Here is a 23,731-nt window from a genome sequence, read left to right on the forward strand (position 1 = left end):
TCATTGTTTTTCTTGCAAAAATAGTGTTTATAGGCCTGGAAAGGCTGGCCATCAAGTGGCTGGACAAGATGAGTTGTATAAGGCACAAAACAGAAGGGTATAATGTTGTTTTTCTCACAAAAATCCAGGAAATTATATGTGAGATGGGAGCTGTGGCTGTCCATAAGCAATAGTCTTGTATCAGTCTTAGCCCACTTTTCTGTATGCTGATGGAAGTGCTTGATCCAATCCAGTGCAATTTCATCTGTTGTATATCCTTTGGGTGCTGTAGCAATTCAATAATCATCTGCTGAATTGGGAGCTTGTTGATACCAGCATTCTAGATGATATTTGTCCTTAAAGATGAAGTATGGAGGAATAACAGTGCCATCAGCTGTGATACACTCAATAGCTGTTAAGGATTTGTTTATATCACTAGTCACAATACCTCAGGAGGCCCATATAGGGTTGGAAGTGACAACTTTTTGAGATTTTGCTCCCCCTAACTGAAAGCCACTTTCATCAAAGTTATAGATATTCTTTGGTGGAATCTGGGCTATATATGGCTCCAAGAGATCAAACCCATATGTCAGAATACCAATATCTTCTGCCCCTAGTCGCTCTTTCTCAATTGGCTTCTGTTTAATAAGATGTAGGTCGTCAGGAAGGCGCGAAATAAACTGATATACCCAGTTTCCCCCTACGCGCGGAGCCGGCTCAGATATAGATAAAGCATTCCTCTGCAAAATCTGGTTTGCACAGCCCTCAATCATCTATGGTGTAGGCAGCAAATGTAGGGAATCAAGCTGTCAAATCCAGTGAATAATTGCCTTCTCTTGCTGGTCATCTAGTGCCTTATTGCATGGGATATTGGTGGTTTTTGGTGGCCGACCCTTGAAGCGTTCACAAAGCCGTCCAACAGGCATGTCAAATTTTCGCGCCAACACGGCGAAATTTGGTTTTTTTGACAGGAAGCCTTTTTTAAAGCTTCCTGGATTTGAGATTCGATTTTATCTGGCGATTTTGGCATCGTGGTAGGGTATAATTTTGAGAAATAGTAAAAATCTTCCGTTGCGGTGAAAAACTCCGTTCCGGTGGGACGCACCAACACGGGACGACGTTGGGGCGGAAGCACAGGTAGAGTGTAGGGTTTTGAAGATTTAAATGCTATCGATGCCAACTCCGTTCATTCTTTTTATATTCTGCCCGTTGATCACCTAGCTTGTGTATGTACTGTATAAGGTATATGCTATTTATTCCATACTTTTCCGTATGCCCTAACCTTTTTGTTAACCGAACCTTGACAAGAAAACAAAAACCTAATCTAATCATAACGTATATCCGTATCATGTCATATAACGCAATGCAATACATTGCAAAAAAAACATAACCAGAAACAAAACAAGACCTTCAACGGAAAGACAAAACCGAACAGAAAAGACACCGGAAACTGGATGGGTCATATCTTCAAATATAACTCTACCTCCTCTTCGAATTCGCAATCAACCTCTTCTTAACATGCTTGGGCATCTTCTTGGCGCGCTGCTCGCGTTTCTCTTCTTTAACTTGCTTCTTGTGCTCGCGCTTGGCCTCCTTGTCCTCGAAGCGTTTCCCGCGCGGGGGTCTCTTCGCGAAGGGGTCTTTCTCTTTCGCTCCTTCGCCTTCGACCTCAGCTTCAGCTTCGGCGTCAGACTCACACTCGGCTTCAGATTCAGAGCCCGAGACGGTGACGCCGCCGCTGTGGTCGGATTCGGCGTCGCCAGTGACAGAAGGTCCTGCGGGGGCAGGTTTGTTTTTATTTTTGTTGACGGCGAGCAAGTCGCGGTAGACCAGATCGTCGCCTTCACCGGCGCGGAGTTTCTCCGCGTCGCGCTCGACGTCGTACACCTGCTCCAGCGTCTGCGGGATGTACTGCTGGCGGAAGACGGCGGTGTCGACCTCGGTCTCGTGCTCGTGTTCCTCCTCCACCGCGCGGGCAGCGAACAGCTTCTCGATCGCGTCGGTCAGCTCGTTGCAGACGGTGGTCGGGCCTTCGGCCGCGGTGATGAACTCGAAGATGGTCCGCTCGGGGAGCGTGTGCACGCCCTTCCGGCGGAAGAAGTCCGTTACGTTCTTCACGTCCATGCGCAGGAACTCCAAGCTGCGCGGGTGGTCGTGCTCGACGCTCTGGCTGACGTCGATCATGTACAGTCTGTCCTTGTGGTAGAGCAGGTTGTACTCGCTCAGATCAGCGTGGACGAGTCGGCAGGTCTGGTACATGACGCGCATGTAGCCCAGGAGCTCGATGTACAGGGAGCGCCATTTGGCCTCCGGGTCGGGGATGTCGAACTGGACGTCCTTGAGACGGGGAGCGGGGACACCCTTGGAGTTGCCCAGGAAGCCCATGACCAGGACATGCAGACGGAGGTACATGGGTTCCGGGCTGGGGATGCCCGCTGCGTGGATACGTCGCAGGTTGCGCATTTCCTTCTCTGCCCAGACTTTCACCATCGCACGGTTGCTGCTCTTGTTGTAGCCCTGGCGGAAGCGGAACTCGCCCGAGACGTACTTGTCGCGGTCCTTGAAGACCAGGATGCTGGTCTTGTAGACCTTGATGGCGCGCTGGACAGGCGTGGCCGTCTCGTCACCGTCCTCCGGCAGCGAGACTGCATGATAGACGTTCGCTTCTTTACCCGTCGACAGACACCCGTTAATCTCAGACACAATGTTCCGGTTGATCATCTGCAGCAAAATCATCCTCGTCCGGGGATCCAGCACCTGCTCCGACGTCGCGCGGTCACTCTTATCCGCGACGCGCTCTCCCTTGCCCCCCATCCCAGACTGCTGGTCATCGAGACGGATCTTGGCTGCATGGCGCGCCAGAGACCGGATCTGGTCGTCGACTGCGGCGTAGGTGTTGACGGTAGGTTTCTGAGGGTTGATCTTCGGGTAGGACGACTTGGGGGCGTTGGGGTCCGCGGCGACCTCGTTCAGCTTGCGCTGGCGGTTGTAGGACTTTGTAAAGTCGGCCGGGTTCGAGGAGGTAAAGTCCTCGACGTCCAGCTCCTCATCTGCAAAGATGTCATCGTAGTACTCGTCGTCTTCCTCGTCTTCCTCTGCTTCTTGCTGCGCGGGGACCGCATGGGCGGGGCTGTCCTCGTGCTCATTCACGTAGCCCCGGTTAGGGATGTAGGTGTGGGTAGGGGCAAGGCCGTCGGCGATGCCAGCGGCATGGGAGCCACCGTCAGGGGACGCCATGGCTGGTAGATATTCCTGTTGTCGCCGGTGAACGAGAACTTGAACTTCCTCTGGGAGAAAAAGTGGACGGTGACGTTGGAGCGCACAGTGCGGCAGAACCGGCCAGACCGCCCGGCAGACCCCGCCCGCAGCCTCAGGCAGCACGAGACGCGCCAGTCCAGGCTGAGAGAGCGCGCGCGGCCTCATCGCAAAGCTCCATCTCTCGCTCTCCCGCGACCCCCGACGTCTCCATAGGGCTGTGCTTCTGTCTCGTGGAGCCCGTGTCTCCATTCCTTTTCCTTTATCTTGACATCTGGTCATAACAGTCACGGCTCGTCCGTGATGCTGCGGTCGTGCTAGGCGTCTGTGTCGCGTTGCGCGTGTTTCTCTCGTCAAGATGTACATCAAGCAGATTATCATCCAGGGCTTCAAGAGGTAGGTCCAGTCGCATGATCGTTCCTGAGTCTCTATCGCAGATGCTGACTGCCCCGAAAACAACAGCTACAAAGACCAGACGGTCATCGAGCCCTTCTCCCCCAAGCACAATGTCATTGTCGGCCGCAATGGCTCCGGCAAGAGCAACTTCTTCGCCGCGATCCGTTTCATCCTCGGCGACGCCTACACGCAGATGGGCAGGGAGGAGCGGCAGGCCCTCTTGCACGTACGCTCTACAATTGCTCCTGTTCCGGTGGATGAAACAGACTGGCTTACACTTCGCAGGAGGGATCCGGCTCCGCCGTGATGTCGGCCTACGTCGAGGTCATTTTCGATAACTCCGACGACAGATTCCCCACGGGAAAGCCGGAGCTGGTCCTCCGTCGGACCATTGGGCTGAAGAAGGACGAATACACCCTCGACCGCAAGAACGCGACCAAGGCCGACGTGATGAACTTGCTCGAGTCCGCCGGTTTCTCCCGATCCAACCCCTACTATATCGTGCCCCAGGGCCGTGTCACTACCCTGACGAACATGAAAGACTCGGAGCGTCTGAACCTGCTGAAGGAGGTCGCCGGTACGCAGGTGTACGAGGCCCGTCGTGCGGAGTCCCTGAAGATCATGAACGAGACCAATAACAAGCGGGCCAAGATCGACGAACTGCTGGATTACATCAATGAGCGGCTGAGTGAGCTGGAGGAGGAGAAAGATGAACTCAGGAACTTCCAAGAAAAGGACCGGGAAAGGAGATGTCTTGAATACACGATTTATTCTCGTGAGCAGGCTGAGATCGCCGCCGCGCTCGAAGCTCTCGAAGGACAGAGACAGACGGGTGTCGAGGACACGGATGTGAACCGCGAGAACTTCATCCAGGGTGAGAAGGAAATGGCGCAGATCGACGCGCAGATCGCGGAGTGCAAGCAACAGATCGAGTTCCTGAAAGTGGACAAGGCTCAGTTAGAAGACGAACGTCGCGAGACCTCCCGCTTGTTGGCCCAGGTTGAGTTGCAGGCCAAGGCACTTTCAGATGGCCAGTCCGCTGCGCTGCAGTCTAAGGCGCGCAACGACGCCGATTTGAAGTCTGTTCAGGCAGCCATCAAGGAGCGTGAAGCTGAACTTGCGGAACTGATTCCTCGTTTCAATGCTGAGAAGGAGCAGGAAGATAATATCAAGGCACAGCTCGATGAGGCTGAGACCTCACGCCAGCGACTATACGCAAAGCAGGGCCGGAATTCTCGGTTCAAGAACAAGTCGGAACGGGATAAGTGGTTGCAGAAGGAAATCAGAGACAATTATACTTCCATCTCTACGGTGAAGGCGGTGAAAATGCAGACTGCCGAAGACATCAAGGAGTTGGAGAATGAAATTGCTGCCCTGGAGCAAGAGGTAGAGAACTTGCGCAAGCAGATCGAGGGCAGAGGGGACACGATGCAGTCGATGGAACGGCAGGTCCAGGCTGCCAAGGATGAGAGGGACCGCCTAATGGACCAGAGAAAGTAAGCTACCGTGCGACTCCAATCCTACATGTGTTCGCTAACCAAATACAGGGAACTGTGGAGAGAAGAAGCGCGGCTCGATTCGGTCCTGTCTAATGCTTCGCAGGAAGTGGACCGGGCAGAGCGCAATCTTTCACATATGATGGACCACAACACCAACCGTGGAATCGCGGCGGTGCGTAGAATCAAGCGTCAATATAACCTCGAGGGTGTCTACGGTACGCTCGCTGAGCTGTTCGAAGTCAACGACAGATATCGCACGGCTGTTGAGGTCACTGCTGGCCAAAGTCTCTTCCATTATGTGGTTGATACCGATGAGACTGCCACAAAAGTTCTCGAGATCCTGCAGAAGGAAAGATCCGGCAGAGTCACCTTCATGCCCCTCAACCGACTTAAGCCTCGGCTGGTGAACATGCCGAAGGCCAGCGACACAATACCGATGATCGAGAAGCTGCAGTTTGATCCTGCTTATGAGAGAGCTTTCCAGCATGTCTTTGGCAAGACGATCATCTGTCCGAACTTGCAGGTTGCATCCCAATATGCCCGCAGCCACGGCGTCAACGCCATCACCCCTGAAGGTGACCGGTCAGATAAGAGAGGTGCGCTTACTGGTGGTTTCCACGACTCCCGACAATCGCGCCTGGACGCCGTCAAGAACCTTGCAAAATGGCGTGACGAATACGAAGCGAAGAAGAGCCGTGGAGCGGAGATCCGGAGAGAGCTGGAGAAGATGGATCAGGTTATCACTAAGGCCGTCGGTGAACTGCAGAAGCTGGAGCAGCAGAGACAACAGGTCCAGGGGAGCAGCGGGCCATTGCGGCAGGAGCTCAGGAGCAAGCGTGATCTGCTCCAGAACAAGCACGACAACCTTGATGCCAAGAAGCGATCTCTCTGCGGCATTGATGCGAACCTGACTGCTTTGAATGATCAGGTCCAAGCTCTCGAGGCAGAAATGTCCTGTCCGTTCCAGAAGGCGCTCACTAGTGAAGAAGAGGCGCGTCTGGAGACGCTCAGCTCTACCGTCCAGGATCTCCGGCGGCAATACTCCGAGCTTTCTAGCCGACGCAGCGAGCTCGAGGCACGCAAATCGGTCCTGGAAGTAGAGCTGCGTGAGAATCTCAACCCTCGTCTCGACCAACTCGTCAGCCAGGACCAGGACCTGGGAGAGTATGCTACTCAGGGCAACCTTAAAGAGAGTCAGCGGGAGTTGAAGCGTCTTAGCAAGGCTCTCGAGAATATCAACGAGCGCCTCCGGCAGGTGGAAGAGTCCGTTGAAAAGGCTAACAACCAGGTCAGCCAGCTTGAACAACGCAAGGCCGAAACTCGGCGAGAACTCGAGGAGCTGGCCAAGTCCATCGAGAAGCATCAGCGTCGGATGGAGAAGAGCATGCAGAAGAAGGCTGCTTTGACCAAGCAGGCCGCCGAATGCAGCGCCAACATCCGTGACCTGGGTGTCCTGCCGGATGAGGCCTTCACGAAGTTCAAGAACACAGACTCCAATACCGTCGTCAAGAGGCTTCACAAGGTCAACGAAGCGCTGAAGAAGTACTCGCATGTCAACAAGAAGGCGTTCGAGCAGTACAACAACTTCACCAAGCAGCGCGAGACGCTGACCAAGAGACGGGAGGAACTGGATGCGTCCCAGAAGTCGATTGACGAGCTGATCATGGTACTTGATCAGCGAAAGGATGAAGCCATCGAGCGGACTTTCAAGCAGGTGTCTCGCGAGTTTGCGAACGTCTTCGAGAAGCTTGTTCCCGCCGGTCGCGGCCGCTTGATCATCCAGCGCAAGTCGGATCGAGCCATGAGGCAGGATGACGAGGTCGAGTCCGATGACGAACAGCAGCGCGATAGCGTCGAAAACTACATTGGAGTCGGCATCAGCGTCAGCTTCAACAGCAAGCATGACGAGCAGCAGCGCATTCAGCAGCTTAGTGGTGGACAGAAAAGTGAGTTGTCTCCACACATTCATCTTTGCGCATCGTTACTAACAGCAGGATTAGGTCTGTGCGCTCTCGCCCTGGTATTTGCCATCCAAGCCTGTGACCCCGCCCCGTTCTACCTCTTCGACGAGATCGACGCCAACCTCGACGCTCAGTACCGTACCGCCGTTGCGCAGATGCTCAAGTCCATTTCGGACTCGACCAACGGTCAGTTCATCTGCACGACCTTCCGACCCGAGATGTTGCACGTGGCGGAGAAATGCTACGGCGTCAGCTTCCGGAATAAGGCCAGTACGATCGATGTCGTGTCGAGAGAGGAGGCATTGAAGTTCGTCGAGGAGCAGAAGACTTGATCTCCTTTTACGCAGTATGGTATGGTACGGACGACGCGAGGAAGTCGAATGGACAGACGAAGCCATGGATTATGGGAGGGGCCTTTCTTGCTATGAATGTGTTCTCTTTTTCTACATTCTCGATTTTCGTGTGCTGTCTTTATTAGTTAGGTACTATAGTTCTGGACTGGCCTGTCTCTGGTGCGGTGTATCCCGGGGACTACCTTTGCTTTTTCTCCCCTTTTTCCTACCGTCGCGATGACGGTTGTTTACCCCATAATTCAATTCAATTCGATTCCATCGATCGATGGAAGGGCAAGGATGTGATGTGATGTATCTAGGACTGGGCGAGTGAATGAATGAAATCTGCTAGCACCTCTCCATCCCTTCTAAGATATGATTCAGTAGTGTACTTAATAATTTGTGGTCAACAGTCTCAAGTCTCAGCACTTCGCTCAGTTTGCCCGACCTCTGCTGCAATTGATGACGGCGAATGACCGATGTACTATCTGAGCGACGAAGATGGCATAGACTGAAGGAGGCGAAGTTGTGCTGGAGAACTAGGTTCAATTGGTGAGTGAACTGGCAAGGCTGGTGGGGTAATCCAGGTCAATCAATGCCCGATTCTCCGCCATGTTGAGTCTGATCGTGAAGCGCCCGAGGCACCGTACAGTTTCATTGAGGGACAACATCACGCCTAAAATTGCACCCCATTCCTTGACTACGTCTAACTGCAGACGAAAGTCAGAATAAGAGACAACAGATTGAACTCATACGCGTGCGTATCAATTGTCACTGGCGGATACAAATGGTGCATCTCGATGCAGACCTGCGAGACTGGTAGCCGTACATGCTGACACAAAATGTCCAGGAGCATCCCTTTCCGGCTGGAAAGCTTCCCTATGGCTGGGAGAGCGTGGGCGAGTACTGGCCCCATCGCCTGCTCCATATCCCCACCATGACTGCCATCGAAAAAGATGAGAACGACAATTACCGCACCGTAGAGAAGACCGCACATAAGCCCAAGTACGCCATTCTGACGTACACCTGGGGCCGCTGGGCAATCAGAGACGAGGCCGGGGGGCCTACGTTGCCTGTCAAGGGGGTTTCATGGAAGATACCCCCGATAAAAGACGAACATTTCACGGTGGAGGCCTTCCAAAAGGTCGTCAACAAGATGCTTGAGTCTGGTGTTGAGTGGGCGTGGATCGATATTGCCTGTATCGACCAGGAGGATGCGAAGGATAAAGCGACCGAGATTGGTCGGCAGGCCAGTATTTTCAAGCAGGCACACAAGGTCTTCGTCTGGCTGTGCCGCCTTCGCACGGAAACCTTGGCATCAACCGTACAAGATGTGCAGAAATATGGCATTGGCCTACGTGAGTACATCGACAGACTGAACTCCAGGTGGGAGCCTCAAAGCCTTATCGACAATCTGCATAAAGCCTTGGACTATATCTTTAAGGATCCGTGGTTCACGTCTACATGGACTCTTCAGGAGGTCGTCCTCAGAAATGACGCTCTGGTACTACCGGCCGAGGCCGAGCCTGTCTGGTGGGATCCAAACGAGCACTACACTTTTCTCACGATGTTTATTAACCATTGCCAGAACATATACCAGGATCTCGAGAAACTGGAGAGGAGACCTAACCTGCTGCCGGCCGAAAACAAACAGACCATCATCGATCGGGTCTTGGCCACGAAGAAGCAGATTCTCCAAGTAGGCTTCTACTACCTTTTCAGCACCAACCCCAACGTCCAGTATGGATCAGTTCGCTACCGCATGACGTCTCGCAAAGTCGATCGCGTTTATGCCATCATGCAAATATACAACATTCGTGTAGGCAAATCAGCGCGCCCGAATGATAACCCCACATTGGAAGAGCTCATTGACGAGTTTGCTCTGGCGATAAATGCAGGGAGTCCAATTCTGGGACAGCTATTCATCCACATAGAGCGTCCAGCGAGTGGGAAGAGTTGGCGTATCACGGAAGCGTCAACTGTTCCAGACGACTTCCTGATCTGCAGGGGACCAAGGCATCTGTGCACCATCTTTGCCGATCCCTCCTCTGGGGCTGTTGTTGCCAAAGGGAAATGCTGTTCCTTTCCAGCCTTGCTTCAGGTGGCAAAGGAGACTGAAGAAGAAGTGGCCACGGGTACTGATATATGGCATCTCCGGCTTACTCTGGACAGCCACGTCCAAAGTTCGCTGTTGCTGAAAGTGCAATCGGACCACGACCACCTGGTCGCTGGGTCGGTTCTCAGCTCCCAGCTTGGCGGCCAGAATCTTTGGGTTCTTCTCCTGGGCGATCTTAAGGAATCTTGGAGTATGGATGGGAGGGTCTTCCGTAAGCATGTTGGCTTATTGCTCCGTCGAACCGAATCTAGTAACGAGAAGGACTGGAAAGAGGTACCTTGTGAACGTGTGGGGGTTTGCACTTGGTTTGCGCCTTCAGACTGGCACGAAAAGGTGATATATCAACTGCCCTGGCACCAAGTGGATAGGCTAGAGTTGCGTTGACTCCAATGGATCCGTCAAGGGAGCTAAACGTCGCAGGAGATAAGGGTCCGAGTGGCAAACAAAGTACATAGTTCCTAGACATCTCATTAAAACTTCACGAGAAAGCTCAGAGTAGAGGATCGACCTCACAGGAAGACGGACAGTCGCGCTTGACACGTCCGATTCGCAATCCTCCACAGCGCAGAAGACCATGGGAGACTTCTTGTTTTCGTTGTATATGTGGAAGTCTCGTCTCGAGACGAGAATTGGACGGCTCGCGATTCTCGTATAGAAGGTGGTTGCTTTCTGGCTTTACCCCCGAAAGTGCGCTAAAATCGACATAGAAGAGAGGCATCTTGGCATCTTTCCCTGAGGCATGCATCAGAACCCACCCTTGAGAGGACAAGATTTATACAGGGCAGTCGAGACCATCCTCAATCTGACGGTAATATGCAACCTGCTTTTCGTACCAAAAGGAAGCTTCACACCGAGAACGAATCCGACAAACAGAGATTGCAAGAAGATGTTGGTTAAGTTCACACTGCTATCAGACAGTCCCAGAAGGCGCAGGATGACTGAACCAAGGAGTTCCAGACCCAGCACTAGATGACAGACTTCCGATCTGAGGTTAGGTCAAACATATATGGACAGTCATTTGAGCAACACGAACGAACCTATGTGGATGATTGCTTTGAGAAACAACAAATATATATGAACGATTGTTTTGAGGAACCGGACACAGAAGCCAAAGCTTTGGAGAGCCAGAGCTGCCGAGTCAAATATCATATACATAAATCAACCGATTCTTCCAGTGCCAATTTACAATCTGTTTAAGAGACTTCTTTTGACAGCCACCACGCTGAGGCTTTGGTGACTGCATAATCCAAAGAGCTATATATCTCCTGTTCTCTGGACTGTTGCACGGTGTTTTTAACAGGCTCCAGTGCTGATTTTAAACACCTAATGATTTACTAGATTATTCAGTGGGCAAGTATTGATCTTGAATTGGATACACTTGTCGCCATCTTTTGTTCCGCAGGCCCATCTAGAATCATATCACGTTTGTCAGATTGATCTGTCCAAACAGCTCTTATGATTATTTTTGCAGAGAGGGATTGTCTTCTCTCTGGACTTACAGGTCATCCAGATCACAAGTGTCCAGGAGGTCCTGCGTGAGCTTGCCCTTTCGACTGTATCCTTCCACATACTTGTCACCCCACTCTCCCACGGTGTTGTCGTAAGTTGTCTCCGGCTTAGTGATACAGAGATGGCACATCACTTCCTTGAGCCCCTTCATCAGATCGAGCCTCGGTAACTCCGCCACGACCCGATTGTACTCATCCCACGTCAACAGGCCATTCGGCACGCGATCGGGCCCCTGGAAATCGGCCCAGATGCCGTACGAGCAGGCCTGCACTTCCGGCTCCTTGTAAAACACGATGCTGCCAATGGTGTGGAGCGCAATGGCGTCCCAGACGAGCTGGAGGCGATGCTTATCCCACTCCGTCGAAGAACCTTCACTGCGTAGAAATTCTCGCGCAGCCTCCGCCCCGTCAACCTCGAAACGGCGGTCCTTGGAGATGAGTTCCCCCGTCGGGTCCCAGCCGAGATCGTGCAGAATGGCGGCGACGGCGTGTGCCTCCACGTCGCGATCTTGAAACGCAGGAATCTTGGAGGCGATGATAAAGCCAAATAGCAGAGAGCGCTGGACGTGGTTATAGGCGTAGTCCGCCAAGTGGGCTCTGGCAAACTCGAGGGCCTTGGTGACAAGCGGAGTGTCTGGGATGGTCACTCCCGCGAAAACGCGCGTGGGAACTTGGGCAGAAGCCATTCTAGGAGGACTTGAGGTGGTAACCCTGATAATCTAACAGGCAGCACAGAATCCTTTTTCCTCGCAGGGAAGGACGGGGAAAGACTCCGTACAGGTCAGTCAGGATTTATAAAGTCATCCTTGCAGGCGGGATCCAGCGTGCGGGGTCCTGAGGGACGTGCGGTTACATGAGACGATCTGTTTGTGGTCTTCAAACGAGGCTACCCACGGGATATGTATGATCTCGAGCATGCCTGGGTTCATCGATCCTCTGGGAATCATCGTCCTCCCAGGACAAATTCTACATTTTGCAATTCTTTTTAGGGTTGTCTATCCTAAATACCACTCGGACCCTTATATCCTGAAATGTTTAATTCCCTTGACTGATTCATTGGAATCAACACAACTCTAGCCTATTAACCTGGTGCCAGCGATTCTAGTAATAAGAATGCTGATAAAGAGGCATTCATTCAGACAGATATGTTTCCTGCTTCTAGAAACCATCACTTTCTTTACATGTTGATATTGAATACACTCTGGGAAGTATGCATATAACCAGGAATTATACACTTTCTTTTTGTCCCTATTTATGCATAAAGAAAAAGTAAATAACTAACAAAGTTCTTCAGAAATGTTATAAGCAAGACCTAGGCTGGAGGCATTCTTTAGTAGTGACTGCTTATTGTTAAGGCGAGCAGAACCGTGATGCTTTCAATGCTTAAAATATATGTAAACGATATACCTACTTCTATACCCAAGCAGAGAACAAGAGAGAGAGAGAGAGAGAGAGATATAAAAGAATTGACCAGAATAGTCCAGCAGTGGCAGAGTATTATAGCACAGGTGCAGGTTGTATGAAAACTGCTGCTACACAGATAATCACGAACCCTGATATGTGCTCACTGGATTAAGAGATAGATACTGGTGTCTAAGGCAATTCCAGGAACAGCAGAATTGAGAATATTGGATTGATGATACCTTGGTTGTTACGGATGTTGAGAGGTTCACGTCAGAAATTGGGAAATAAAAGGTGCTGGCAGATTTCATCCCATTCACTCTCCCAGTTCCTTACATCATGCATCTCCTGTACATCCAATGGCCAATGGCCATATTAGTGACGAAGTTGCAAGGCAGTTGTCGATTAGCTTTCAGCATATGATGTGGATCCTTGCAAGAAGTTAAGGGAGGATATTAGATTAGACTAATTTTTTTTGGCAACACACGTCAGACGTCTATCCTGACGTCTGGAAGGATGGAGCTCAAGGGGATAAAAAAGCTAGTTAGGGATTTCTTCAGTCGCCACTCCAATGCACACAACGGCTGCTCCAACTTGGTATATTCTATTCTACTCAAGGTGCAAAATATAACGGTCCTTGTATCCAAGATAATATGAGATATGGATCAACAAAGCCAAGGCAGATCATCAATCATAAATGGTCATAAGCATCATCGAGTGAGATCCTTCTCCCCCGTCCACTCGACGATGATCTCCTCAGGCACATCCCTCACAAGGATATGCACATGCTCCAGGGCCCGCACGCTCTGCAAGCCCATCCAGTTCTTGAACCAGAGGACGTTGTTCCCCGGGTCCGGGAACCGACCCGTCTGCTCGAGACGGGCGACAAACGTGCGGCGCACAAAGTCCTCGATGCGCGCGCGCGACTCGTCCGTCAGATCGCCGTCCCCGTCGGGCTTGACCGCTATGGGTGTCTTGAGCCAGACGACGAGGTGGGTGATGCCGGGAGCGAGGCCGTAGGGCCAGTCGTTGCGGAGGATCGTGTAGTCCCGAGGGTCGGCGAATGGGGTCGGATCGTGGAAGGGGAAGTTGCCTGCATCACCCCCATCTTTCGACCACCCCAAGCGCCGCTGGACGATGTAGTTAGTGACGGAGCCGTACTCGGCTCGCACGTCGTTCGACCACGCGATGTATCGGATGAGATCAGAGGGTTTGCGCTTGAGGGCGCCTAGATCGTTGCGTGCTGTTGTGGAAAGAAAAAGATGGCTATGTTAGATGATACTACAGTAGATGCTGTATGTATGTATGTATGTAGATCAATCAAGGGAAGATGTTGCTCGGGTGAAATATGCAGAATGGGTAATGTTTTCCTTACAGATGATGTCCTTCAGGTTCTCCCAGTCATGGGGGACGAACTCGTCGTCGGTCTGCGACAGGACCTGGCGGTCGACTTCCGTCAGGTTGAAGGGGGCGGGTTGTGTAGTCATGGTGTCAAGACCCTTCTATATATATAATATTTATCTGTACATCTATCCAGAAAGTGCATATACTAGGAATACATGGTGTTTAAACCGTTATCAGACGTCCCCAACAGGCAAGCGGTCTTGCGGGGACTCCGCGGCCCGGTCTGGCTCGCGTCGGCTGTCGCATCCGCCTCAACAAACTTAAAGCTGTTCTGTTCTTCCTCCGTCGCCACGGCCTCGTCTATTCTTCTTCTGCTTCCCCAGCTCCTCGCTCTCAGTGCAGGCGCAGTAGTCATCATGAGGTTGGTTTTCCTGCCATTGCTCTTTTCCCCATCTTCTTTGCTGTTGTGTGTTTATGGTGTCCAGTCAGACGCTAACATGCGCTTCTCATAGCGGCCTCTTGTCCTCAGAGAACATCAATGGGGTTTATATCCCTTCCCTCCTGCTGGTCGTGGGCACCACGATCGTCAGGAAGGAATGGGTCCCATATGCTGTCGCGCTGGCTGCCGTTCTGTCTGGGTGGAAGCTGTTCAACAACCGTACGTGCCTCTGCCGTCGTAACCGGTGTAAACAATGCTGACGATGTGCGATCTCCAGGTCCGCGCAAAGTGCTGAACCCCAACGAGTTCCAGGAGTTCGAGCTCAAGGAAAAGACGGCCATCTCCCACAATGTCGCCATCTACCGCTTCGCCCTGCCTCGTCCGACTGACATCCTGGGTCTGCCCATCGGCCAGCACATCTCCCTCGCGGCCACCATCCCCGGCCAGCCCAAGGAGGTCGTGCGCTCCTACACTCCTATCTCCTCTGACAACGAGGCGGGCTACTTCGACCTCCTCGTCAAGGAGTACCCGCAGGGCAACATCTCCAAGCATCTGGCCAGCCTGCAGATCGGACAGACCATGAAGGTGCGCGGACCCAAGGGCGCCATGGTCTACACCCCCAACATGTGCAGACACATTGGTATGATCGCTGGTGGTACGGGTATCACTCCCATGCTGCAGATCATCAAGGCCATCATCCGCAACCGTCCCCGTAACGGCGGCAACGACACCACCCAGGTGGACCTGATCTTCGCCAACGTCAACCCGGAGGACATCCTGCTGAAGGACGAGCTGGACCAGCTGGCAAAGGAGGACGATGGCTTCCGCGTTTACTACGTGCTGAACAACCCACCCGAGGGCTGGCAGGGCGGTGTCGGATTCGTTACTGCTGAGATGATCAAGGTCGGTTCTACGTGTCTCAGTTGCTTCATTCTGCGCCAGAGCTGACATATTCTTGCAGGAGCACCTTCCCGCCCCAGCCAACGACATCAAGGTCCTCATCTGTGGTCCCCCTCCCATGGTGAGCGCCATGAAGAAAGCCACCGAGTCTCTTGGCTACACCAAGGCCAGACCCGTCAGCAAGCTGGAGGACCAGGTCTTTTGCTTCTAGATTCGATGCGCATAGCTCCGTTGGCATTGGGGAGACCGTGCGCGATGTTTTTTTTTCATCGTTCAACAGCCTTTCTGGGTATATCGGAGTGATATGGCGATGAACTTGAAGATGACGAGACGCAATGATCTGCTCCATCCCGTCTAGTTACGACCTTGCGACGGGTGGACGCTAAAAGTATTGACATCTTTTCACGAGTCTGGAACAGAGGAGTATTGCCCGGCTATGGTTTAGACGGCGTTCTTCAATCCAGTACCCAATCCCTCGTGTTGGTTCCTATTATTTTCCTGGTAGATCTTGTCATATAATATACAGCTTGCATGCTTGTATGAAGTGAAATTATTAGGTCAGGTAATTTTTCGACTATTAGTTCCCTTGAAAGGTATCGTAACTCACCGATAGATAGCTCATCATGGTAAATATCTGGAATGAAGTCAAAACTGCCAGTTAGCCGTGCAACTCCATCATCCCATCAATCATCGCGAGAAACTTCTGACGGTACTCATCCGCCGTCGTCGTGATCGACATGGGCCCCTTCCTCCCGACCAGATTAAACGTCTGTACGGCCCCCGTCACGGCCTGCGCATGGAACGTATGCTTCGCGAAGAAGAAATCCAACAACACGGCGCGATACTTCCACTTCCCATCCGCGGACGTCACGCCCGTCCGCCACTGCGTCTTCCTCCCCACGATATTATCCGGCTTCGACGTCGCGGGGAATCTCACCAGGAAGAGCGAATAATCCACCGCATCCGCGGCCTGCAGGAAGCCCGTATCCTCCTCGATCGTCCGCCTCAGATCCTCGTACTGCGCGCGCGTGATCCGCATCTTGTCGTCGAAGGTATCGACTAACTTCCGCATCGTTTCCTCGCTCATCAGTCGATCCGGGAGGAGATCCCGCTCGGGGTAGAAATAATCGATGGGTTTGAGGTCGTAGGTCTCCCACTTGTCTGATGCCGGGTCCGTTTCGCGCCCGCAGAGGACGTTCTCCATGATGACATGGTGCGCGGGGGTCAGGCGGAGGAGGCCGCCCAGGGTGTGGTAGGGGGAGATGAGGAAGTCGGTGATCCGGACGAGGAGGGAGTCCGGGTGGCTCGCCATGTAGTCGTAGTAGGGCAGGAAGAGCTCGTCGCGGAAGAAGGTGTGTTCGAAGTGGCGGGGGAGGGATTTGATGAGGAATTTGGAGTTGGAGGTTATGAAGAAGGTCTATATCTTGTTAGTTAGTATGGGTAGATAATGTGGAATTAAGTAAGAATGGGAAAACTAAAGAGATCAATTGACAAAAAATGTAGAAAAAAAATAGAGAAATTGATAAAGAATTGATACTTACAGAACCAGAATACCCCAAATCACCCATCGGCTGCAACCCCTTCCCCTCCTCGAACCGGAAGCACGCCTTGTACTCCTCCTCGTCGATCTCCCACACCTCGTGGCGCAGACGACGGTACAATTCGTATCCATACCGGATCAGCCTGATGCGCCAGAGTGTGAAGAAGGCCAGGATCCGCGCGATGACCGTCTTCCTGAACTGCTTGGGGTCGCGAAACAGCGCGGACTGGATCGACTTGCTGACAGCTACCTGGCGTCGCTTGCTCTTGCTCTTAACCATGATCGTCAATTGCGGAACAGTACAGCGGTGGACTCGTCCCAGAGCCACACACGGATGCGGCAGGCAACATGTGTGTGCAATGGTGAGATCTCTCAGGATGGATGTCCATGGTGTCGTAGATGTCTGCGCATGACGTCACGGCCCGATCAGGCCGATCAGGGCAGGCCGCCAGGGCTTAGGGCCTGGGGCATCACGTGGCAACAGGTTCACCGCCGGGCAGTATGAGCGTCGCTGGTTGAACGAGTTAAAAAATTCCCCTCCGGATGACTCGAGATCTCCGTTTATGGGCCGCCATCTGCTAAGCGGGGCCTGGCGATTTTCAGACGCCATCCTTCAGCCCACCCATCTCTGTAGACCTTCGATCACCCGTTCCCCTCTGTACGGTCGCCCGCGTCTCCCTCTGCACCTTGCTTCGCCGTCCCTGCACTCGTCGCGACCCCTCCTCCGCTCCCTACCCCTCCTCCTCCAACCACGCCGCCGCGGCTTTTGCATGGACGCTGTTCTACGCGCCAAGGTCGACCAGAGCCAGAAACCGTTCGCCGTCATGTCATCCGCAGCGCAGGCACAGGCTGAGGGCCAGCTGCCCGTCTCCGTCGAGAGTCTCACCCTGCATTCCACCACCGAGCAGTCCAAGTTCCCGGACTGCTATCCGTCGCTGAACCCTGTCGACATCTACCGGGAGCACATCGCGGAGAAGCTGGGCGAGGCGACGGGGATCGATCCGCAGAAGATCTACCCCCGGTTGATGTGGACCAACACCCTGGACAAGGGTGATCTTGTTCTGCCGGTATGTTTCTGTCCGTCTGATTTTATTTTTTCTATGGAGTAACTAATCTCGTCGCATCCAGGTCCCGTCGCTGCAAATAAAAGGGAAGAACCCTCAGGAGCTGGGCAAGGAGCTCGCTGAGAAGTTCCCTCCCTCTGACCTCGTCCACCCGCCGAACCCCACCGGCCCTCATTTGCAGTTCTTCTTCAAGGAGCAGCCCCTGACCAAGACTGTCATCAGCCGCATCCTCAAGAACAGGGCCAACTACGGTACCAATGGCAACCAGGGTCTGCGCGACCCCAAGGACCCTTCCAAGGGTCGCAAGAAGATCATCATCGAGTTCTCTTCGCCCAACATCGCGAAGCCCTTCCACGCCGGTCACCTGCGCAGTACCATCATCGGCGGTTTCCTCGCCAACCTGTACACCATCATGGGATGGGAGGTCATCAAGATGAACTACCTGGGTGACTGGGGTAAGCAGTACGGTCTGCTTGCCAACGGATACAAGCGCTACGGTAGCGAGGAGGCGCTCACCAAGGACCCTATCAACCACCTGTTCGACGTCTACGTGAAGGTCAACAACGATGTCGCCAAGGAGGAGGGTCCCATCAAGGAGCTCAAGGAGCAGATCAAGGCCAAGAAGGAGAAGAACGAGGACGTCTCGGAGCTGCAGAAGGAGCTCGACAAGCTCGTCGACGAGAGTGAGGACGAGAAGGCTCGTCGCTACTTCAAGAGCATGGAGGATGGCGATGAGGAGGCTCTCGCCCTGTGGAGACGATTCCGTGACCTCAGTATCGAGAAGTACAAGCAGACGTACGCTCGTCTGAACATCGACTTCGACGTCTACTCCGGTGAGTCGCAAATCAAGCCCGAGAGCTTGAAGGCGGCCTATGAGGCCATGGAGAAGGCCGGCGTGTCGGAGGAGTCTGAGGGTGCCGTGATCGTGAACTTCGAGAAGCACGGTGCCAAGAAACTCGGAAAGGCCATCATCGTCCGCAAGGACGGCACGCCGCTCTACCTGACCCGTGATATCGGTGCCATCGTCGAGCGTGACGAGCAGTACCACTTCGACAAGATGATCTACGTCGTTGCCGCGCAGCAGGATCTTCACCTGGCCCAGCTCTTCAAGGTCACGGAGCTGATGGGCCGCAAGGACCTGGCGCAGCGCTGCCAGCACATCAACTTCGGTATGGTCCGCGGAATGAGCACCCGAAAGGGAACCGTCAAGTTCCTGGACGACATCCTGAAAGATGTTGGTGAGAAGATGCACGAGGTCATGAAGAAGAACACCGCCAAGTATGAGCAGGTCGAGGACCCGTACAAGACGGCTGATATCCTGGGTATCACCTCCGTCATGGTGCAGGACATGACTGGCAAGCGGTATGTATCCTCTATCTCAGCCTTATTCGCTGGACCCATCTGACTAATCATCTGCAGTATCAACGGCTACGACTTCAACCTCGACGCCATGACCTCGTTCGAGGGTGACACCGGTCCCTACCTGCAGTACGCACACGCCCGTCTCTGCTCCATGACCCGCAAGTCGGGCCTGACCCGCGAAGAGATTGAGTCGGCGAACCTGGACCTCCTCACCGAGACTCACGCGTCGGACCTGGCCCGCCTGCTGGCGCAGTGGCCTGACGTCGTGCTCAACACGAACAAGACGCTCGAGCCGACGACCGTGCTGACGTACCTGTTCCGCATGACGCACATCCTCAGCTCCAGCTACGACGTGCTCAAGGTCGTCGGCAGCGAGCCCGAGGTGGCCAAGGCGCGCATGGCGCTGTACGAATCGGCCAGGCAGGTCCTGCACAACGGCATGAGACTGCTGGGTCTCAGTCCTGTTGATCGGTACGTTTCCTCTTTAATCTCTCCTTCAGTTCGAAGTGTAACGCTTTCGCTAACTGTGTAATACAGTATGTGATTTAAAACGATTTTCCTTTACTGATACACATCTCATTTCGGGCGGTGGACAAACGTGCGAGTGCGATATCCGATTGATTGCGAAAAATACATCACTGCGTTTCTGTTAGGTAGAAACAATCAAAATATACAAATGCGATGTAGGAAATACATAGCAATAGACTTGTGAACAAATTTCATCTCGCCTTTTGCCTGCGGGTATCACCATCGTAATGCCCTCTTCATGTGCGCTCAGAGTGTGGCACCGAGTTCCTGCCAATTTGGTTGTAAATGGTATGGTATGAAATGCAACGGAACTTTGCTGCTGCATCCAAGATGAGAAGCAAGGCGGGACACTGCCTCAACACCGTCTACATCAGGAGTCCTTTCCCCACCTGTCGCTCTTCCGTTTTCTAGATATACTACCTGCTCACCGTTCTCTGGACATGTTCTCCCTCATTCCAACGTCTTTCTCGATAATTCCGGAGTCATCTTAGACATGGCATGTACCGTTTCTGTTTTGTTCTCTCATTTAGCATCAGGTGTTAGCATGAACACTGTCTTATCGGTTGTGCATACTAACATGTGCATGACACCCCGGCAGAGCTTGCATCGATCGCCATCGTCCGCCAAATCATTCATCCTTACGCAAGAGTTGAGACTTCCTAGGTTCTTAGCAACTGAGGCTTAGACCCTACTAGTCAGCCATGAAACAAATCTCGAGAAGATGCTTTTTTTTTCTGGCCCGGCGCTTAACTGAGGCGACGATGGTGCAGATACAGCCTTCCAGCAGTTAGACGTGTCATGAGGAAGTTCTTCGGGAGCAGATGGCTAGGTTTGTTTCTCCTCACAGCTTTGTATCTCAATCTTTTTTCTCCGCTCGGTAACTATCCTGACTCAAGATATCTATTGAACTGTACTATTACTGCATTTGAGACCGAGAGCCGACTGTCATAATGGGCGATCCACTCTCTGTCGCGGGAAGCGCGGTGGGGTTGATCTTGCTGGGGATCCAAGTTTCGCAGTCACTTATTTCATTCTATACAGCGTACAAGGACCAGAATTCTGATATATCTAAGACCATCAGAAGACTTGAAAATCTTCAAGACACCTTGGGGTCCTTAAACGAGGTGCTGTCGAGCCGCAAACACAAAGATCGACCTGAAGAACAGAGCACTATCAAGGACATCGAAGAGTTGATCAGAAACTGCGGAGATCCACTTCAAAAATTGCATGAGTGTCAAAAATTCAGCAAAAATTCATCGGGGCGGATTCAGGGCCTCCGTTAAGGCTGCGGTACGTCGAGTCACTTATCCTTTCCGACAAAGCACCTTGCAAAAGCTGGACGAAGACATCACCGATATATGTGACAATCTATCGCTGGCGCTAGATGCATTACAGCTCAAGGACAGCAAGAAGGCCCAAGATGACATTTACGACATCAAACATTTTTTGAATTTGGTTAGAACTAGTCAGTTCTCATCGGCTGTCCAGAATTGGCTCAAGGCTCCAGATGCAACTGTCAACCATAACGCAGCATGCACAAAAAGACAACCCGGCACAGGCCTATGTTTCGTAAAAAGCCCGACCTTTACGAAATGGTTGACAGAGGGAAACCCATTTCTTTGGATAAATGGCTTTGCGGGGTGCGGCAAGTCTGTCTTGTGCTCCAGCGATTCAATATGCCTTTCGGCACCGGAGGTCTGACTCGGCCATCGGGATAGCCTTCTTTTATTTCACCTTCAATGATGACTCAAAGAAGGACGAGTCTGCTATGTTGCGTGCGTTGCTGCTACAACTATCGAACCAGCGTCGAGACGGTCCCGCGCATCTCTCGCGTCTGTATGAGTCATATAAGACGGGAATTCCTCCCACACAAGTCCTGATCGAAAGGCTCCGATGCTTGATTCGGAGCTTTGAACATGTATATATCATGTTGGACGCGCTTGATGAAAGTCCTCGATACGACGCTCCAGATGGCGTGCTCGACGCGTTAGGACACAATGCGACACTGGTCCTTGCAAAGTCTGCATCTCTTCGTCACGAGCCGCGATGAAGTTAAAATTCGCGAGTCTCGTCCCTCTTCCAGAGAGGAAATACAGATGCGAAACGATAGAGTCGATGACGATATTGCGAATTTTATATCGGGTCGGCTTTACACAGACCCGAAACTCAAGAAACGGTGGCCATCCGTGAGAAAATTCAAGAAGCATTGTCCATATGTGCTCAGGGGTGTAAGTGAAGGCCACTTACATAACCTGGGACGGCAAAAATAACTAACTAACAACTTTTCAGATTTCGGTGGGTTGAATGCCAATTCAAGTCTGTGCAATCGTGTCCGCGGAGCGAAGAGCATCTGGATCGGTTGCTCAAGTCGTTGCCTCGATCCCTTGATCAGACATATGAACGGATGTTTTGCGCCATCGAGCATAATTTTATTGAATATGCTCCACGGATCCCGATTACTTTGCTTTTCTCCTAGACCGTTGGTAGCAGAAGAACTTATCGATGCGATGGCTGTCGAACTCGGCGACAATGCACAACTCGATCGCAAACGTCGGGTGCAGGACGCTAGTAACATTCTTGGGATCTGCCCAGATTTCATCGAAGTCGACATTAGTGAAGATCCTAGATTTCTGCATTTTCCATGGCACTCCCATGACCCCCTGAAGAGCGTGAGCCGACTGCCCACGTCGTACGTATCGCTCACTTTTCCGTTCAGGAATATTTGGAATCGGTACAGATGAAAATATTCTCAGAAAATATCCATTGGCCCATTTTGCTGCCAAATATTGGATTTATCATTATAAAAGCGCAGCAGGTCTTTCCTGTAAAGTCGACGATCTTGTGTTAGAGTTATTTAAGCATCGGCCAGACTCATTCCTATCCTGGATTGAATTGAATATTGTGGACTCAAAAAATGGAAAATGTTTTACTTCAACCGAACAGGAAACCTACGATGCATCTCCTGTTTACTACGCATGATTTCTCGGACTTGACAAGGTCTTACAGGAACTGGTCAGTGCTGAGCAACAAGATAGCACAACTGTATCAGCTCTCACACCAATATCTGCTTCCAAAATCTCTGAACCAGACAATGCTCCGCGTGGATACTTTGGTACATGTCAATGCTCTGGGACGTTTTGGCAGTGCACTGCATGTAGCATCAGCTTATGACCAGCAAGAGATAGTGCAGATGTTGCTGGACAATGGGGCAGATGTCAATTCTGGTCAAGGAAGCTTTGGAACTGCACTACAGGAAGCATCACTTCATGGCCATAAGGAGGTGGTGCAAATGCTGCTTGATGACTGAACTTACTTGGATGAAGAAGAGCCGTACAGGGGTTTCTCTAGACCCCAAGCACTTTGGTATAGTCTGCAGCGTTGATGATATTCGACAACATCATGTCCAAATCGACCCTCTTCCGCCTTCTGGAAGGGACTCCAGGAATGCTAATTTTGATTAAAGTGACCAAAATTCTCCCTTAATGCAATATTGCAGACTATACGAATAACTTTTATAATGAGTAGAAACTAATAGGCAACTTAAAAGAGTCCAAGTCAGTGCAATGAATCTCTCAATGCCAACATATTTAATCTTGACCAATTGTAAGTCAGCATAGACTCTAATCAGAAAATGCAGCAAGGTATATAGAATATGACGCAATGGCATTCATAGATAGTTGTTTCCCATTATACTTCACACGTCTGACGACATGGATAAAATTGTAGGAACAGCTCTGAGTTGTGCAGTTTTGCAATGGTTTATTATTATTATTATTATAATCAAGTTTAACGTCCATACCGAGCCTTCCAGCTATGACAGACCCTGATTCTTGGGCAGAGGCCCCTATTAGTCCCTAATCCCGTCTTTGACCATTCTGAACCTTTTCCTCACCCCAAGCCGCCTGGTTGCGCAGGGCTTTTGGGCATTTATAAGCCCTCCTTGTTGCCAGTATCAGTGTGGGTGTCACTTGCCTGCTGCAGGCCACCCTCCCCTATTATCCTTCTCCCTCACATTCTGCCTCCTCTAGGGCCGCCAGCCCCCATTCATCATCCTTCTGTATCCTCTCAGCTGCCCGAGCTGTTTCCCCTAAGGGGCATCCAACCGTC

General features: G+C 52.0%; 9 protein-coding genes across 9 annotated transcripts; 5 read left to right on the top strand and 4 right to left on the bottom strand.

Annotated features, from left to right (window-relative positions):
* Positions 1-1,458: 1,458 nt before the first annotated feature.
* VTN00DRAFT_6680 (uncharacterized protein) lies at positions 1,459-3,216 on the bottom strand (the record flags this gene model as incomplete). The annotated part of the gene is made up of 1 exon (XM_069433343.1): positions 1,459-3,216. The coding sequence occupies one exon, from the start codon at positions 3,214-3,216 to the stop codon at positions 1,459-1,461; it is 1,758 nt and encodes a 585-aa protein (XP_069286734.1).
* Positions 3,217-3,592: 376 nt separating this feature from the next.
* On the top strand, positions 3,593-7,422 carry VTN00DRAFT_6681 (uncharacterized protein; the record flags this gene model as incomplete). The annotated part of the gene is made up of 5 exons (XM_069433344.1): positions 3,593-3,630; positions 3,697-3,856; positions 3,916-5,126; positions 5,178-7,075; positions 7,130-7,422. 5 exons carry the CDS (start codon positions 3,593-3,595, stop codon positions 7,420-7,422), a joined length of 3,600 nt encoding a protein of 1,199 aa, XP_069286735.1.
* Positions 7,423-8,209: 787 nt separating this feature from the next.
* VTN00DRAFT_6682 (uncharacterized protein) lies at positions 8,210-9,922 on the top strand (the record flags this gene model as incomplete). The annotated part of the gene is made up of 2 exons (XM_069433345.1): positions 8,210-8,212; positions 8,273-9,922. 2 exons carry the CDS (start codon positions 8,210-8,212, stop codon positions 9,920-9,922), a joined length of 1,653 nt encoding a protein of 550 aa, XP_069286736.1.
* A 939-nt stretch (positions 9,923-10,861) lies between these two features.
* Positions 10,862-11,732, bottom strand: VTN00DRAFT_6683 (uncharacterized protein; the record flags this gene model as incomplete). The annotated part of the gene is made up of 2 exons (XM_069433346.1): positions 10,862-10,946; positions 11,038-11,732. The coding sequence occupies 2 exons, from the start codon at positions 11,730-11,732 to the stop codon at positions 10,862-10,864; spliced, it is 780 nt and encodes a 259-aa protein (XP_069286737.1).
* Positions 11,733-13,157: 1,425 nt separating this feature from the next.
* Positions 13,158-13,934, bottom strand: VTN00DRAFT_6684 (uncharacterized protein; the record flags this gene model as incomplete). The annotated part of the gene is made up of 2 exons (XM_069433347.1): positions 13,158-13,690; positions 13,823-13,934. 2 exons carry the CDS (start codon positions 13,932-13,934, stop codon positions 13,158-13,160), a joined length of 645 nt encoding a protein of 214 aa, XP_069286738.1.
* A 273-nt stretch (positions 13,935-14,207) lies between these two features.
* VTN00DRAFT_6685 (uncharacterized protein) lies at positions 14,208-15,341 on the top strand (the record flags this gene model as incomplete). Its single annotated transcript, XM_069433348.1, has 4 exons — positions 14,208-14,212; positions 14,304-14,449; positions 14,508-15,133; positions 15,192-15,341. The coding sequence occupies 4 exons, from the start codon at positions 14,208-14,210 to the stop codon at positions 15,339-15,341; spliced, it is 927 nt and encodes a 308-aa protein (XP_069286739.1).
* A 447-nt stretch (positions 15,342-15,788) lies between these two features.
* On the bottom strand, positions 15,789-16,950 carry VTN00DRAFT_6686 (uncharacterized protein; the record flags this gene model as incomplete). Its single annotated transcript, XM_069433349.1, has 2 exons — positions 15,789-16,547; positions 16,672-16,950. The coding sequence occupies 2 exons, from the start codon at positions 16,948-16,950 to the stop codon at positions 15,789-15,791; spliced, it is 1,038 nt and encodes a 345-aa protein (XP_069286740.1).
* Positions 16,951-17,233: 283 nt separating this feature from the next.
* VTN00DRAFT_6687 (uncharacterized protein) lies at positions 17,234-19,640 on the top strand (the record flags this gene model as incomplete). Its single annotated transcript, XM_069433350.1, has 4 exons — positions 17,234-17,737; positions 17,799-19,096; positions 19,154-19,567; positions 19,634-19,640. 4 exons carry the CDS (start codon positions 17,234-17,236, stop codon positions 19,638-19,640), a joined length of 2,223 nt encoding a protein of 740 aa, XP_069286741.1.
* A 2,198-nt stretch (positions 19,641-21,838) lies between these two features.
* VTN00DRAFT_6688 (uncharacterized protein) lies at positions 21,839-22,931 on the top strand (the record flags this gene model as incomplete). Its single annotated transcript, XM_069433351.1, has 4 exons — positions 21,839-21,852; positions 21,914-21,940; positions 22,101-22,313; positions 22,631-22,931. The coding sequence occupies 4 exons, from the start codon at positions 21,839-21,841 to the stop codon at positions 22,929-22,931; spliced, it is 555 nt and encodes a 184-aa protein (XP_069286742.1).
* Between the last annotated feature and the right edge of the window lie 800 nt (positions 22,932-23,731).

The sequence above is a fragment of the Thermoascus crustaceus genome (assembly GCF_041956765.1).
Source record: "Thermoascus crustaceus strain CBS 181.67 unplaced genomic scaffold VTN00scaffold_4, whole genome shotgun sequence".
Taxonomy (NCBI): domain Eukaryota; kingdom Fungi; phylum Ascomycota; class Eurotiomycetes; order Eurotiales; family Thermoascaceae; genus Thermoascus; species Thermoascus crustaceus.